The sequence below is a fragment of the Camelina sativa genome, chromosome 8, assembly GCF_030686135.1.
Source record: "Camelina sativa cultivar CO46 ecotype springtype chromosome 8, ASM3068613v1".
NCBI classification, from domain to species: Eukaryota; Viridiplantae; Streptophyta; class Magnoliopsida; order Brassicales; family Brassicaceae; genus Camelina; species Camelina sativa.
In genome coordinates this window covers 9110208-9127319 of record NC_141887.1, presented here as the reverse complement: position 1 = coordinate 9127319, position 17112 = coordinate 9110208, and the positions used below count along the sequence as shown (strand labels likewise).

Sequence of the window (17112 nt, the reverse complement as noted above, 5' to 3'; positions counted from 1 at the left end):
AGCTGAGGAACAATGTCTCTGAAACCTTCCAAAGTCCATGTTGAATTAACTCCAATCCATTACCATACAAACCTATTTACATATATGATATATGTATGACTAAATTTTTATATGATTAAAACTACATTTGTTCTATAGAATATTAGTTTTGTTGTGACCTTTTGTTGTGGATTCAATGGACCCTCCATACTTTGCATGTGACTGGGTGTGGAATGAGACGAGAGAATGGCGGTCTTTGATATGGACGTCACCTTATTATTTACACATTTATCTACAAATTAAATCATATTGTCTACAGTTAATCTTTTCACTAATAAATTATGATTTTGATGATTTTGGTATATTATTTATTACTATATAATTTTATATAGCTGAAGGAAGAAAACGACATGAATCACAATCAAAACCCTTTCATCACCCATGTTTGTGTATGTCGTTATGGGTCCCAAGTCACGCGTTTACGCCGTAGAGTCCTACTTAATTTATTCATAATACTTGTCTGATTATCCCATAACTTTGTATGTAGTCCCAAAACACTAATCGTAATATGTTCGACCAAACCCAATTAAGATAAGTTAATAATAATATGATTTACCAAACATATATGATGACCCTCTATCTCTATGTTAACAATCTACACATATTTAGCGAATGGTCTAATTGTTAATTCATAACTATAAATGTTTTGCAAGATTTATAGCATGCAGAACTTCGTATGGAATGAATCTATCTATATCAGTTACAATTTATAATTGTGTTACCTAGAATAGAATCTACTGTAATGAACATATTAATTAATTTGTTTGTATTTGGGAGATATATTGATATTGAATACTCTTTCTCTTTCAGAAGTATGGTACTAAGTTGATACTTGGAAGAATGAATAGTCACTATACTTACACGTGCCAAAACAGTAACAAATAGACAAAAAAATTAAAATAAAAACAGTCTTTGTTTGAACTTATCACTCCCACATGCTTTGCTTCATTATTTGATGAAAAAAAAAAATGATATTGGTCGATCAAACAAAGAATAAGTTAAGTTTCTAATAAAGATTATTTCGACTTATAGCATTATTTATTGTCTAATTCATAAAGTTACAACTGAATTAGTGTTAATACTTTATACTTCAAAGGTATATACACTGGAAAAAATTACTGTGAGAAATAATGGAGCCTGTAATAATACCTTTTTTGTTTTTTTGGTACAACAGCCTAAAATAATACAGAAAAGTCGTAAACTTCTAATATGAACGTTGGAAAATAATGGGGTAGATGATACAATTCGGAAGGCAAAGGAAAAGACCATATATAGTTCGAGTATCGATTCACTAACTTAGGGCCACTTCTTTGCGGCCGACTAACCTATCAACATTTACATGTATTCATTCCAACACATACGATGATTACATTGGGGAGTTTTTTTTTGTTCATGAGTTGGATAGATGTTTTAATGTTTTTTAGGTTGAATATAATTTAACTTTAGAAAAGAAAAATTCAAAGATATCTTTTGCAATTTTCTAACTTACTGTTCAATGCTACCGAGAAAATATTTGTATTTTTTTTCACAACGCCACCGAGAGAGATAATTTTTTTTTTTTTTTTTTCGTTTTCTTATGGACATGGATGTAGATTTATAGACACATCGACAAAAAAAGCATAAGCTGATTAACTATTAGGGTTAAAAATGATTATTAGTAGGGTTAAAATGATCAATTATTTGATAAAAAAGTTAATGACCTTCTCTAGTGTTTTTTCTTGTTGTCATAATTGCGGTAAGATTCTTTCACCAATTTGTTACTGGACTGAACCAATAAAATTTGGCACTTGTCATTTTTGATGTATCCATTCTACCTGCACACTCTTTTGCCCAACATATTCTTTCCATTACCTCTTATTTCAATTATTATTGAGTCTGAAACCTACTAATGTATAATTGTTTTTTTTAAATAGGTCGCAGACTCGTAGGTAAACTGTACACTCAGAAATCATGGGTATGAATATGATGACACAATACATTAAGGTTTGTTTCAATAATTAAAAAAAGAAGAAGATGATAGTCGAAGATGGTTTTGGTTGTTTGATTGAGTCATTATCGAAGGCTCACATGGGCGAAGAATGGTGATGAAAGAGTCATACTAGTTATCAAACTATTTTTTCCAATTATTATCGTTATTCTTAATTATTTGGGGAGAAAAATCTAGAAAAATTTGGCAGTATCTATGATATAGAGACATGTTGTGCTGATCAAACCCATGTGAAATTAGATACAGTGGGTTTGAAGTTTCACCGCAGCCAAAATCTTTTTTTTGGATCCAGCTTGTTCACAATTGGAAAAATATATTAATGCATATAAATATGCATGCTATAAGTATAGGGTTGTTATTAAATTCGTAGCTATTAAATTTACCTTAAAAAAAATGTACGTCTATAACTTGGGACGTACAGGATAAAACATATTTTCTGTTCAACTATACTATATGTAACTTACGACAGAACAAAAAGTAACTAAACTTAGAACACTTGACATTAAAATGGTTATCGTCATAGTACTACTACAGGAAAAAAATAAGATTTAATTTTAGAAAAAAAGAATCTTGTGAAGTTATTAATAATAGTGTACTTTTTTTTCTAATACAAATTATGGTAAATTTGTTTGGTCATAAATTTGATTTTTGTTTTCAGTTTGTAGAAACTATAGTTTTAAAAAACTATAGTTTTCCAAAACTATAGTTTTAAAAAAATACTAATATATATAAAATTTTCCGACAGTTTAGCATGTAGTTTCTAAGCTTTCAAATTTTCAGTATAATTAATACCATATCTGACAGTATTAGATAATCCATTTGCCCATGTCGCAGCAACTTCGAATACAACAAATGAAGTAAATTAAGAATAAAGAAATTAATATAGCTCTATCTCTCATAAAACAAAATCCATGAGATTTTTTGGGTCGTATTGGTAATGGCGTGGGTCCAATTTAGGACCAAATTGATTGCCAGTTAATTGCCATAAGAAAAATTTATGCACAAAAAAACATTTCTATCTTTATCTCTCTCTCTCTCTCTCTCACGAAGCTAAAGCCAATAGTACTTATAGCCACCCTTCACTCTTCCAAAAACGCTCCTTCACTCTCATCATATCATTCTTTCTTTCTTCACTTTCATAACATTTCCACAAAACACAAACACTAAACTCACCTGAACCATATTCTCCATTCTCCACAATCACTAAATGGCACGACCACAACAACGTTTTCGAGGCGTTAGACAGAGGCATTGGGGCTCTTGGGTCTCCGAAATTCGTCACCCTCTCTTGTAAACACTCTTCTCCCCCTTTACTTTAAGATACCAATATACCCTTTTTTGTTTTTATTAAGTAAGAAGTTCTAAACCGAAGCTCATTATATGTTTTTTATTTTTGGTTATAGGAAAACAAGAATCTGGTTGGGGACATTTGAGACGGCTGAGGATGCGGCTAGGGCTTATGATGAGGCGGCGAGGCTAATGTGTGGCCCAAGAGCACGTACCAACTTCCCTTACAACCCTAACGCCGTTCCTACTTCCTCTTCGAAGCTTCTCTCCGCCACTCTCACAGCCAAACTCCACAAATGCTACATGGCTTCTCTTCAGATGACCAAACAAACGCAAACCCAAAAGCAAACGCAGACCGCAAGATTACGACCCGCGGAGACCGACGGGGACATCAACTGCGTGATGGCCAACGTAAATCAGTTTAACAGGGGAGGAGGAGTAATGACAGAGACGACTGAGATCAAGTGGGAAGATGGAAACACGAATATGGAACAGAACTTTAGTCCCTTGGAGGAAGATCATATTGAGCAAATGATTGAGGAGCTGCTTCACTACGGTTCCATTGAGCTTTGTTCTGTTTTACCAACTCAGACGATGTGAGAAACGGCCCTGTCGTTTTAGCGTATTCTTTTTATTTTAATTTTATTTTATTTTACTTCCACAAAACGGCGTCGTTGAGTAGTAGTGATGAGAGAAGAAGAAGAAGAGGACAAAGGCTAATTTCAGAGACATTTTGATCTGAATTGGCCTCTTTTGAAACACTGATTCTAGTTTCTATAAGAGCAATCGATCATATGCTATATTATGTAATGTATAGTATCTTTTTATGATATAAAAATTGTTATCAATTTCTTTGTCTTTTTTCCCATCGTTTTCTTGTTTTCACCTTGTAAACCAATTGAACTTTAACCCAAAACTAAATTTTACACATGTGTGAATAAGTGAGGATTTAATGTAGTGAAAAGATAGGACAATGAGACGAAAGAGATCTAAAAGAGAGAAGAGAGAAGAGAGAAGAGAGAAGAAAGAAGAGAGAAGAAAGAAGAGAGAAGAGAGTTTAGAAGGTGTTTGAATATTTTGAGTTTAGCTTTTGGTCTTTGTTCTATGCATTTTTTTCGTTTTTCAACGGTGGGCCTTCATTTTAATTTCTTTTAATGTAATCTACTTCTGTCTTTTTTTTTTTTTTTTTTTCAATTTGGGATTGCTGCGAGAAGTAGAAAAAGAGTGTCCCTAGCTGTGTGGCTTGACGACCATAAAATCCAACTTTTAAATTAGAGGGATTTGTGTTTTCCAGCACTTATATTAAAATAGGAAAAAAATGGTTGAGTGCAAGAAAAAGGATATATGGCTAAATATACATGTAACATGTATAGTTGTACAAGAGATCAATGCATATATATGGTGACATGCACGAACAAAAAAAAAACCTAAATCAAGAGTAGAAACTTGACCCTCATAAAACAAACTTATCATAAACCAAAATTACATAACGAACTCGAATGAGAAAGAAAGAAGTTTGTGTCTCGCACTACAAGAAAACAAGGCGATTTTCGACGGAATTCCCAACGGACCAAATCCTGTCGGCCATTTCCGACGGATTCTCGACTAATATACAAGAAGATTTGATCTGTTGTACACTGTTGGTAATCTGTCGGTAATTACCGACGGGAATTGGTCCGTTAGGAATTCTGGACCATATCCCGACGGAGTCCGTTAGACAATTTCATCAGAACTCCGTTGGTATTCCATCGGTCATATGTTACCGTTATTATAGTCGTTTGAAAATTGTCGGTGATCCATTGTTATCGTTGTTTTAGCCATTTGAATTTACATATGGCCGACAGAGTTTCGACGGATTCCCAATGGATTCCCGACGGACATGACTTCTATAAATAAGTATCAAAACTCATTCTCAAAACAAACTTATTCTTACTATATTTTTCTTGCTCTCCAAAAAAAAAACGAGAAAAATGTCTTCTTATTTTAAATCGTGGATGGTGTAACCAATGATGGATCCAAAATCTAACTTATTAAGAGATGAGTATGCAAGAGGCGTAGGCGAGTTCATGGAATTGGCTTGTCAGCAACCGGAAGCTAAGAAAACACGTAAGTTAAAATGTCCATGTTCTCTTTGCCAAAATTCTCATAATATTAGGATTGATTTAGTGTGGAATCACTTGTATTGCAATGGGTTTATGACGGGTTATAAGAATTGGTTTCTTCATGGAGAACGGTCGGATTATGCTAGTACTAGCGAACCAAATATTGTTGTTAGCTTAGAAGAACAAATAACGGATATAGATTTTAGTGTAGGTACTTTTCCGATGGTGAATGATGCATATAGGGAAAATATGCAGTCGACTAGTGGTGATGGAGATAGGATAGAGAAACCTAATTTAGAAGCCCAAAAGTTTTTTGGAATGTTAGATGCAACGAAACAACCGTTATACCCAGGATGTAGAGAGGGTCATTCTCCTTTATCATCTGCAAGTAAATTGATGACGATTAAGACAGACTACAATTTAGCTGAGGACTGTGTTGATGCGATAACAGATTTTGTGAAAGACGTTTTGCCTGAAGATAATATTTCACCAGCTTCATACTACGAGGTTCAGAAACTGGTTGCTGGTCTTGGGTTGCCGTATCAGATAATAGATGTGTGAATCAAAAATTGCATGATATACTAGAGACAAGACGAAAACCGTAGAAGATGTAAATGGTGTCGCAAACCACTATTTCAAGAAACAAGTGGCAGGGTTCCCATTCCTTATAAACGAATGTGGTATTTACCTTTAGCAGACAAGTTAAAGAGGTTATATCAATCTGAACGTACAGCTGAGCCAATGAGATGACATGCAGAGCATAGAAGAGAAGAAGGAAAGATCACACATCCTTTAGGAGCAGAAGCATGGAGACATTTTCAGTCAGTGTATCCAGATTTGCGTTTGAGCGACGAAATGTTTACTTAGGACTCTGTACAGATGGTTTCAACCCATTTGGGAAGCACGGAAGGCAATATTCATTATGGCCGGTAATCGTAACACCTTACAATCTGCCACCATCATTGTGCATGCGACGAGAGTTTTTGTTCCTCTCAGTTCTTGTTCTCGGTCCAGAGCATCCAAAGAGGTCACTTGATATCTTCCTCCAGCCATTGATTTATGAGTTGCAAATGTTATGGGAGCACGTTGTTGAAGCATATGATGTATCAACTCAACAAAATTTTCAGATGCGAGCGACATTAATGTGGACCATAAGCGATTTTCCAGCATATGGTATGCTATCTGGATGGACCACTCATGGACGATTATCATGTCCGTATTGTCAAGATAACACAGATGCATTCCAATTAAGTCACAGACGCAAGACATGTTGGTTTGATTGTCACCGAAGATTTCTACCACCTGATCACCCTTATCGTCGTTCAAGGAATTTGTTTACAAAGAATAAGAAAGTGTATGATGATCCACCTCCTGTTATAGATGGTGAGACTATGTTGAATCAGTTTAGAGATTTTGGAGCAGCAAGGACTCCTGACGTCGGTGGTAATGGACATGATCCTGTTGACGGTGTTGGTGTAAATCACAATTGCATTGATTTTCCATATTGGAAAGACCTTTTGTTAAAGCATAATATTGATGTCATGCACACAGAGAAGAACGTCTTTGACAATCTCATGAACACTGTCCTAAACATTCCAGGGAAGACAAAGGACAATTTGAAGTCTAGATTAGACTTGCCATATATTTGCTCTAGGCCTGAGCTTGAGATAATGGCAAACGGGAGATGCCCAGTTCCGATATATCGGTTAAATGCGGCTTCAAAGGCGGCTTTTTTTGACTGGATTACCCACAGTGTGAAGTTTCCTGACGGTTACGCATCTAACTTGCGTAATTGCGTTGATATTAAAGAAGGAAAGTTTATAGAAATGAAGAGTCATGATTGTCATGTTGTTATGCAACGACTTCTTCTATTTGCTTTTGCCAATCTTCTGCCAACAAATGTGCACGAAGCAATTGCAGGTACATTTTAGTTGTTAACGATTAACATATTTTATATCTATTATAAATTAACAATAATAATAAAAAATTTAGCACAATTTTGTAGGAATTGGTGCTTTCTTTCGGGACTTATCCACAAGAACACTTACTGTTGACGGTATCCGCAATTTGGAACAAAATATACCCATTCTTCTTTGCAATCTTGAGAAGATATTTCCACCGTCTTTATTTGATGTTATGGAACATCTACCTATTCATCTACCGCGAAAAGCAGCACTTGGTGGCCCTGTTCAATATCGATGGATGTATCCTTTTGAGCGGTACATGTTTCACCTAAAGAAAAAAGTTCAAAATTTAAGCAAAGTCGAGGGTTCTATTATGGCACAAAGCATTCATGAAGAAGCTTCACACTTTGCGGAATATTACTTTCCTTCTCAACTTCGTACAAAGAGTCGACGTCCTTCTCGTCATGACGATGGTGGCGAGCAACCAACATATCCCGTATACGTTCCAAGCTTGTTTACTCAAATCGGCCGCCTTAGTGGAAAAGGGAAGAATTTTAAACTTTCATCGCAGGGGTATACTCACTTGCACATGTATATTCTCACCAACTGTGAGGATATTCTTGATTATGAGAGGTATGTATTTAAAATATGCTTATGTCTATAAAATTAAATTGTTTATAATAAAAAATTTCATTAGTATTAATTATTTTTGTTTTACAGGATTTACATGGCTGTAATACGCTCCTACTATCCGGAATATACCGAGGATCAACTTGAGGAGCTTAAAGAGAAGGATTTCGCTTCTTGGTTTCAATATTATGTAAGTTATATAAGTAACTTTAATTATTAATAGTAAATGATATATTTATTAATTATTCTAAAAAATTTATAGGTATCAGATGGAGTTTCAAAAGGTCAATCATTTCCAACATGGTTAGTAGAGATCTCTAATGGACCAAACTACATTGCAACGGCATACCCGAGGTATTGCACGAGAGGGTATGCTTTTAGGATTCATGATGATGGAGATAGGAGGACAACAATTAATTCTGGTATTTCCGTTAAAGCCGACGATGTTGTGTACTATGGTATCCTTAACAAAATATTGGAAATTTGATATCCGGGAATGTTGAACCTAAGGTGCATTGCATTTGTGTGTGACTGGTACGATCCCACAATTGGTGATAGCGTACGAGTTGACCAATTTGGTGTTACATCAATAAATTCAGTACGAAGGTTATTGAAATATGATCCATTTATTATTGCATCACAAGCTGACCAGGTATGCTCATTTAACATTCAATTAGAAAAGCATCATTAGATGGTATATATAATTAATAATTTTCATTACTTGTTACATGTATGCTACTTAACCTATCCTCGAGTTACAAATATGAACGACCCATAGATCACTGTTACGTCGGTAAACCCAAGAGGTCAAATATATGGAGTTGCAGCTCACGATCCTTTGCAGGCAAGCGAAAGTTGTCAGATGGCTTCGGTTGAACATTCCCTTGAAGTTGATCTTGTGGTTGACTTTACCATGTTCGGAAATGAAGTAGTGCATTCAGAGTCATAGGAAGAAATTGGAGAATTTGATGATGATACAGACTCAATTTCTTTTGATTATTCAACAGAATCAGAGTAGAAAAAATTGTTATTTTCATATTGTATTGAATAAAAATAAAAGATCAAACACTATATATGGTAATGCACGATTTATAATACATAATGAGATCTAGATGATGAGATTTAGATTTTGACAGTAATTTAGAAAATAAATTGTAATGATTCTAGATAACAAAATTCAATTTTAAAAATAGCAAAATTGTTTAATTATTTGAAATCTAACAAAACACATCATAGATTTTTTTATTTTTACAAATTAGGTCTAACAAAACACTACATAACAATTGAGTTTTTCAAATAGAATTGAAATCTAAATATAAAACCTGAAATAATCATAATGTCGTTGATAATCTGTCGGAAATTCCCGACGGATCCCCAACAGTCCTAAGAGTTTTTTCGGGTTTATGAATTCAAATGCATTTAACACGTGTTTTAAACTCCGTCGGAAAACCATCGGAAAGCCATTGAAGAAATACCATCAGATTACCAACAGATTTCCAATGGATTTAGGGTATAGGGTATTAAAATATGAAACTTTATAACTTAACACATTCACAAACACTATTTCTTATCTCTTCAAACACTTACAATCAGTTTTAGTGTATTATATTACTATAAGTTTAAATTTTCAAAATTTAACATGATCTCATCATAAGTGTTTCCATATACACTTAGAATGTTACTTAAGGGTTTGAATGTTGTGAATCATTAAATATTAAAATTTATTTTTTTTTATAGTTTTTTTGATGAAACAGAATTGCAAGCTATGTAGTATAGTTATTGTAATGCTAATTGAGTAGTAAATATATTTGTCTAACTATATATGAAGTTTTTTGGACTTTTTTCATAGATCCGTCGGGAAACTGTCGGGAGTAATGAAAATTTTTAAAAATTTCCGTATGGACTCCGTCGGAAAACACCAAATTATACCCGGGAAATAATTTTCCCAAATTTTTTGGATATTGCGGGAATGATTAATTTAGAATTTTGGGTTAGATAAACCACAAACTTTTTCACCTTCTCTTCTCACCTCTTCACCGGCTCACTTCTTGTTCCTCACCCCCAAATTTTTTCTTCACCGATTCACAATTATAAATCCTAGATTTTGTTGCTCCCTCTTTCTCTCTTCTAAATCCCAGATTTTGTTCCTCAAATCAACCCCAACCACTCAACTATGTAAGTTTTTTACCCTTTTATCTCAATTATGTAAGATTTCGTTTTTTCAATGTTTGGTTTCAGTATCTGTGGCTGATTCAATGTTTGGGTAAAATAAAAAATCGGATATATTGTTGATATTATAGATCTGTTTAATTGATCTATTAGTTACGATTTATATGGGTATTCAGTTGATTTTTATTGAGTTTTCGGATTTATGTGTAACTGTAATATTTCGTTTTTTGCACAAAGGGATTACGAAGCATATCGTTCTCGTCGAAACCGCTCCACCCAAAACCGACAAGAACCCAATGGTTCTGGGTCACCGATTCAAACCCTCTCCGCAAGAGTCTCGGGATCGCCTACAGCTGCCTCACCTCCCATCCTAATGACCATTGAGGATTTCGTTTCTCAACCAGGACGAGAACTTATCCCAAAACCTCATCCCAACTACATTGGAGACATGGTAAATCTCAAACATTTTATGTAATTATGATTTTTTCTTTTTTTATTTTTTATTTAATTTTAGATCAAACTTTTGTAGGTTTGAGGCATCTGGAAATGGCATTAGCAAATCTATAAATCGGATGATGTATGGACTCCTCAAAGAACCTTATGAAACATACTCCTCAATGCCAAGTGATGACCGTACTTGTTTATCACTTGGCATCTTCATCACCAATATATGATCGTACTTCTTTATCATCTTCATCACCAATATATGATCGTGATCCTGAATTTGTGCGTGCCCTCCAAGAGAAAGATGACCGAATAGAAGCTCTTGAGAAGATGATGGAAAAAGAGAATGAGAGGAACAAGCTGAGAGATGAGGAGCTTGCGTCGTTCATGGCAGAGATGCGATCTAAGTTTCCCGTGAATTCAAGTTCTTAGATATATAAGATCACAATATTTAAGTTTTGTGGAACTTTTTTTTTTTTGATTTGTGTATATTACATTTTCTTTTTATGGATGATTTGTTTATTTTGTATTTTGGATTTCCAAATTTATAAATTTAAATATTATTAACTAATTAGTAATTGTGGTGAAAAGAAAAATATTAAGTAATATATTTATTAGATTTATTTTTAAAGTAAAATAAATATTTAAAAAAAAATATAAAACATTAACTATCCGTCGGGATTCCATCGGTAAAAAACAGAGACATTGTCGAGATTCCATCGGTAAGAAAAAGAGACGTTATCGGGAATCCGTCGGGAGTCAAGCCTCAGAAATCTGTCGGGAATTTAGCCGTCGGGAATTCCGTCGAGAATAACGAAATACCATTTTTGGGAAACAATCAGTTTTCCCTTGGTATTATCTGTTGGGGAGTCATCAGTGGCCGTCGCTTATTATTCTGACGGGTCCTCGACAGCTACATCTCAACGACGATATCTGTTGCAATTTCGTCGGGAACAACAGTCGTTGGTAATCCGTCGGAATAATTATGCCGTTGGAAATCTGTTGGAGAAGCTGACGGATTCCCAACAGATTTAATTTTCCCGACGCTCTAGAAGTGACGGACAGATACCCTCTGTAATCCGTTGGTTTAGGTTGTTTCCGACGAGTTTCCGACGGATTTGGCTGTCGGTTTATGGTTGTTTTCTTGTAGTGTCGTCTGATGTGTGATAGAGTTTTGCTGATAAATCATAGTACAATCCAGGCGTGTTATTAAATTTTGGTATGATAGATCTAGGTTTTAGTTTGTGAAGTAATGAACATGAATCAATCTCAGAAACCGTTAAGCAATTGTATGATCCGATTTTTCTTAGTACTTAAGGAAGTGTCCTCTTGTAAAATGTTGACATACATTTGTTCCATCCACTAAGTGCATTTGAATTTTTGTACTAGTTTTGGCCATATCAAACGTCTAATCACTACAACTTTATTCTAAGAGTATATATGTTTACTGAATAGCGTCGACATTTTTCAAAAAAAAAAAACTCATATGTATCACAATTGCTTTCAATAATTTAATTCGGTTTGAAATATTTGGTTTACTGATTACTTTAAAATGTTGGCAGCCGCAACCTTGTAAACATAATGTTTACGTATGCTTGCAAATCAATCAATCAAGGCTATCAAGCCATGAAATGACTATAACCAGACTATACACCATTTCCTTACATTAAAATAAAAATTCAACTGTATCACTGAAAGATCATTTCCACGTACGTAATCAAAGACTCAGCCACTACGGCAATAGCTGATCCACTCCTATCGATCGATTTTGTTGCATGTATATACGCGTTATAAGTTGTTAGCAACAAGCCAAAACAAAACAAATATATAAGTAAATGGAAAGTCAATATGGTTAAGCTTGTTGCGATAGTAAGTTAGTAACCAGTGTACGTACACATGCAATGCATCTAAATTGCAGCACACTAATTATGATTTGACAAAGAGATTTGTTGTCTCTTTAATTATATGCATGCAAGAGATGATTTATTTGATCGAAACTATAAATCAAATAATTCTAAAATTAAATATGTCTATTATTCAAACTACGCACAATAATGTATGTCCTCTCATATATATGACAAGGTTTCTTGTCACATCGCAAAAACTTTCTTTCTATTAATTCTATAGATTATTTATCTGCATGCTAATTATAGATGATTTATTTGTCCCTTTTTTTGTTAAAGGTAATTGTCTTTTTGTTGTTGTCAAAAAGATGATTTATTTGTGGAAACTATTTTTTTTGTTTTGTTTAGAAACTATAACTTTAAAAATTATATTCTTAAAATTAAGATTACATCATTTCAAGTTCTTAAATATATAAAACCTTACATAATTTTACAAAGATATTCAAAAATGAATTTCAAAATACACTTGTTTTAAAGATGTTCCAAACTATTTTACAGAGTTGCGTAGGCATGCATGCGATTACAGAATATTTGGTGACAACTGGAAAATGACTACGTGACAATGTATTTTCCTCGAGATAGAAAAATAATCATATGGGGCAGAATTTGTCAAACAATATTATTGATATAGAATAGAATCGCAACGTGATATTAATTTTTGGATCGAGGTCTTTATCGAATCGAATGGAACTTATAATGATTATTCTACGTATCTGTTTGGAAATTGATTTTGGTTCCCCCACAACCTTTCTAAAAAAGTAAATATATAAATAAAGAAGAGGGAATTATAAAAGTGTAGTTTTATTCTCATTATTCTGTTTTTTAAAGCTATTTGAAGCAGCAAAGGTGAGATTTAAAATAATGGGCATGCTTGTGAGTTCTTCATCATTACTTCTTTGAACTTCTGTGACCCTTTTTTCCTTTAAGGAAGGTCCTTTTCTATTGTCCCAATAAAAATTTCACTGCACTCACCAAATAAAGAATGAATAATAGGTCAAAAGTAGCGATTCAGATTCACATGAAAATGTATGTAATGTACGTTGTCCATTCTTGTTATGCAATGATATTTACTTTCGTATTGATCTCTTCTCAACTACATCGATTCTTCTTAAAACGTCTTTAGCCAATCCTGTTAGTTGTGCATTAATCTTAGTTAAGATATTTGATACTGACAACATAGAAATATTGTTTTTTTAATAAATTACATGTTTGGTTGAATATCGATGATCCAGTTAAACTTACATGTTTGACCAATTTGGACTTATGATATATAGTGTTTTTAACCTTGTAATGTTTTGAGTGTTTTATTGTGTTAACATCCGTTTTGTAGCAAAGAATGAGCAAAGAATGATATGTTTTGAGTGTTTTATTATGTTAACAAACGTATTCGAGCAAAGAATGAGCAAAGAAGCAACACGACTGATCATTTCCTTATAATGAATCGAACATTTCTCTACACGTAACTTTGTTCTGTTTTATACTAATATTTTGGATGATTTTTTACACTAGATGTAAAAGAGATGAAACTATTTCGTATACATACATCTTCCGATATCAATATTTGATTAATTGTTATTATATTTGTTGAGACGGTTAAAACATGTAGTTGTATTACAATTTGTGTTAGCGACAATGTTGTGTATAATTTATTGTGATGGTTAGGACACGTAGCCATACAACAGTTTGTGGTAGCGCGATGTTGCGTCATAAGATTTATAATTAATCTAGATTCAAACCTAGTAGTGTGCATGACCTTTCACGAAGAAAATAAATATATTTAGAAAAATGTATTGTTTGTAAAATGAGTTAATAATATCATACTTTCTGTGACTTGGTTCTTCGTCTTTTTAAATACATTGAATAAGTCTAATTGTATTTATCTTTTCTTGACCATGCATGTTTCGATCGTTAAGTATATGTGAGTAAATCTTAATCTAGCTAGGTGTTATGGTGATGATGAGATGTAGTAGCCTTGTAGGTATATTAGGTTTTAGGGTTCTTCATCTTTATGTGTCTTTACTATGATTAATTAATGTTTAATGGAGGGTGATCGATTTACAATCCCATGCGAAGTTAAATGTACTTCCGAACATATATAGAGTTTGAGCCTCTTTAAGGATTACAAAACTATATCTCCCAAACTAGGCTTACACCACTTGGCGTTCGATTTAATCCAAAAGTACGATTTAAAATCAAAATTAAACTAAAACGACTTCGTAACCAATATCCAATTTGGTGAAGATTTTTTATTGTTTCTTGTTTTAGGTATCAATGTCAACTCATTTTTTTTATATAGTTTTTTAAAGACTGTAACGTCCCGTCTATGGGTCCAACTTCTTTAATGAGCCACATGTCTTCTTAATAGACTCGTAAGCTCATTTATATCCGACAGTCGGTTTGTTACGTCTGAGAGGTTTTAAAGACTTGTTACCGTCCTTACAAATCACCACATGATCTTTCCTAGTGTTTTGTTCTCACTTGCACAGTTCCGACAGTCACTTTCCAAAAGGTCACCCATCCTAAGACTACTCCAGCATAAGCACGCTTAATTGTAGAGTTCTCTCAGGACTTTTGACCGAAAAGATAAGTGCAATTTGGTGATATAGGTGGTCAATTCAATTATATTTAACCTCTCCGCAAGTCTCTGAAACGGGGGTGTCACAATTCACCCCCACTAACAGATCGCAACGTCCTCGTTGCACACCAAGACCGTTACCCCCGACGGTGTGTGAAACACTTTTTTTTTTTTTTTCCTGGAGAGCCTATGAATGAATGAATGCTAACAAACAAACAGACTTAGACTAAGATGATCAGATGGGATGGAAGATGTTTAAATTCTCTTATGTAGTTGTAGTATAAGAGATGTCAATTCATAAAGTGTGTGTATGCATGCAATCAAGATGTAACAGTGATTCAAGTTAGGCCAAATATGAAAATGGTTTTGATATTAACAATCCTAATGACAGAAATGTAAATGCAGAAAGTAAAATAATGCTGAATGTAAATTAAACAGGAGCAAGAACTAAACAAAACTATAAAGATGCAGAAATTAAACTAAATGAAACAGAAATGAAACATGAAGTAAATAAAGTAATCCGAAGGTGCTCGATCAAGCACTCGACTGTGTGTCTGGTTGAGTGGTTTGGTCGAGTTGAACAACACGAATAAAAGATGCAATATTGACAAACTTAAACAGAACAGAATGCAATGAAACAAGATAAGATGCAGTAATAAACAATCAGATGACAAAGTAGGCTTCCAGAGATGGATTCATGGGCTGGTGTTCAAGTTGTGGCTATCTAACCTGGTCAACAAACCTCAATCAAACATGAGCTATCTCTAGACAATGATCTTAATGACTCACTAATCCACTCTCATGACAGAAGTGATCAAGTTACAGTAACATCCTAACCCAACTCTCATTGGTGAAACCATACTGAATAGGCATTAAGAACCAGACCATAACTTGTCAGAAATCACCTTGTGCAACCAATTTCTTGGGACAAGCATGATAATCTCCATTGTTGGCTTTATCTAACAACCTAGACATTTGTGTGATGCTAGGAAGCTTAAGATCTGTTCTTACCCTCTCAGATATAAGAACAACTTAGAGAACACCCAACCCAGAAGAGATATTTAAACAATCAAGCTTGACCATTCCAGACTACCACAACCCTAAACTAGGCTAATGCATCTCCAAAATCCTAACTCACTACTCAGATGAACAAAACATGATGATGATGAACATAAACCCAGAAAATGATAAAACTAGCATGATAAGATAGATGAGATGATGAATAACAACTTAATATAAAGAAGCAAACTCAGATTCTCAATACCCAGAAAATTATGAGACTTACAAAGTACTGAATTCTGAGAAAAACAGTAAATAAAAGCTAAAAACCATTAAAGGGGTAAGAACTAAGGTTTTTGTGGCTGCTGATGTATTTTTTTTCCTAAAAAAGAGTGTTGTGGGCGGCCATGGGGTACAAAGAGTATATATAGTGAGGGAAGGAAGCCCTGATTTGGCTAGATGACAAAATAGAAAGTCAGCTCGATGTACTCGACCACAAGCGATCGAGTGGCTTGGTCGAGTGGTCCATTCCCTTGCTTCCAAAATATCACACAGTCGAGTCCATGAGTTGCACACGGTCGAGTGCTTCATGCTTTGCTGGTCATCCCCTTGATTCAACTCCCATCTGCTTCAATGGTTGCACTCTGATGCAACACTTTTACTTCAATTAAATTATCAATCCAAAATTTGCATTAATCAACTCACTAAGAATACACAAAGGTGCTTAATCTATTCTTAAACAGGAAAAGGTTCTCTTGTCACAATCTTAACTAACAAACTGATTCAAGAAATAAAACAAGACAATTCAAAACAAGCAAAATCAAAGAAACATAACACAAGTAGCAACAAGCTTTAAAATCAAGATTAAACAAATGAACCTTGGGAATGGTTATTGACTTGGGAGATAGCTAACCAATCCTAGATGTCTAAGCAACAAACAAGAACAATCCTATGGCTAAGAACACTTATGCAAATCAATCCATTTCCATGATCGAGATTCCTATGCTAATCAAGTGATAATCAACAATTTCCAAAGACAATCACAAGGCAAGCATGCATTAAGAACAAGTCT

General features: G+C 34.1%; 1 protein-coding gene, 1 long non-coding RNA gene and 1 pseudogene across 2 annotated transcripts; all 3 read left to right on the top strand.

Moving 5' to 3' along the window:
- The first annotated feature begins 3043 nt into the window (after nucleotides 1-3043).
- On the top strand, nucleotides 3044-4161 carry LOC104706842 (ethylene-responsive transcription factor ERF003). The gene is made up of 2 exons (XM_010423065.3): nucleotides 3044-3316; nucleotides 3430-4161. Exons 1-2 carry the CDS (start codon nucleotides 3234-3236, stop codon nucleotides 3911-3913), a joined length of 567 nt encoding a protein of 188 aa, XP_010421367.1. The 5' UTR covers nucleotides 3044-3233; the 3' UTR covers nucleotides 3914-4161.
- A 1122-nt stretch (nucleotides 4162-5283) lies between these two features.
- LOC104709373 (uncharacterized) lies at nucleotides 5284-8967 on the top strand (annotated as a pseudogene).
- A 796-nt stretch (nucleotides 8968-9763) lies between these two features.
- LOC104706841 (uncharacterized) lies at nucleotides 9764-11133 on the top strand. The gene is made up of 3 exons (XR_754500.3): nucleotides 9764-10124; nucleotides 10356-10569; nucleotides 10648-11133. It is a non-coding gene; the product is annotated as an uncharacterized LOC104706841 (long non-coding RNA).
- Nucleotides 11134-17112: the final 5979 nt, after the last annotated feature.

What these genes read in the sequence shown, in the direction of transcription:
- LOC104706842 (XM_010423065.3), top strand. Translation starts at nt 3,234, where the DNA reads ATGGCACGACCACAACAACGTTTTCGAGGCGTTAGACAGAGGCATTGG. An exon ending in GAAATTCGTCACCCTCTCTT is followed by an intron (nt 3,317 to 3,429) that starts GTAAACACTCTT and finishes TTTTGGTTATAG; the next exon opens with GAAAACAAGAATCTGGTTGG.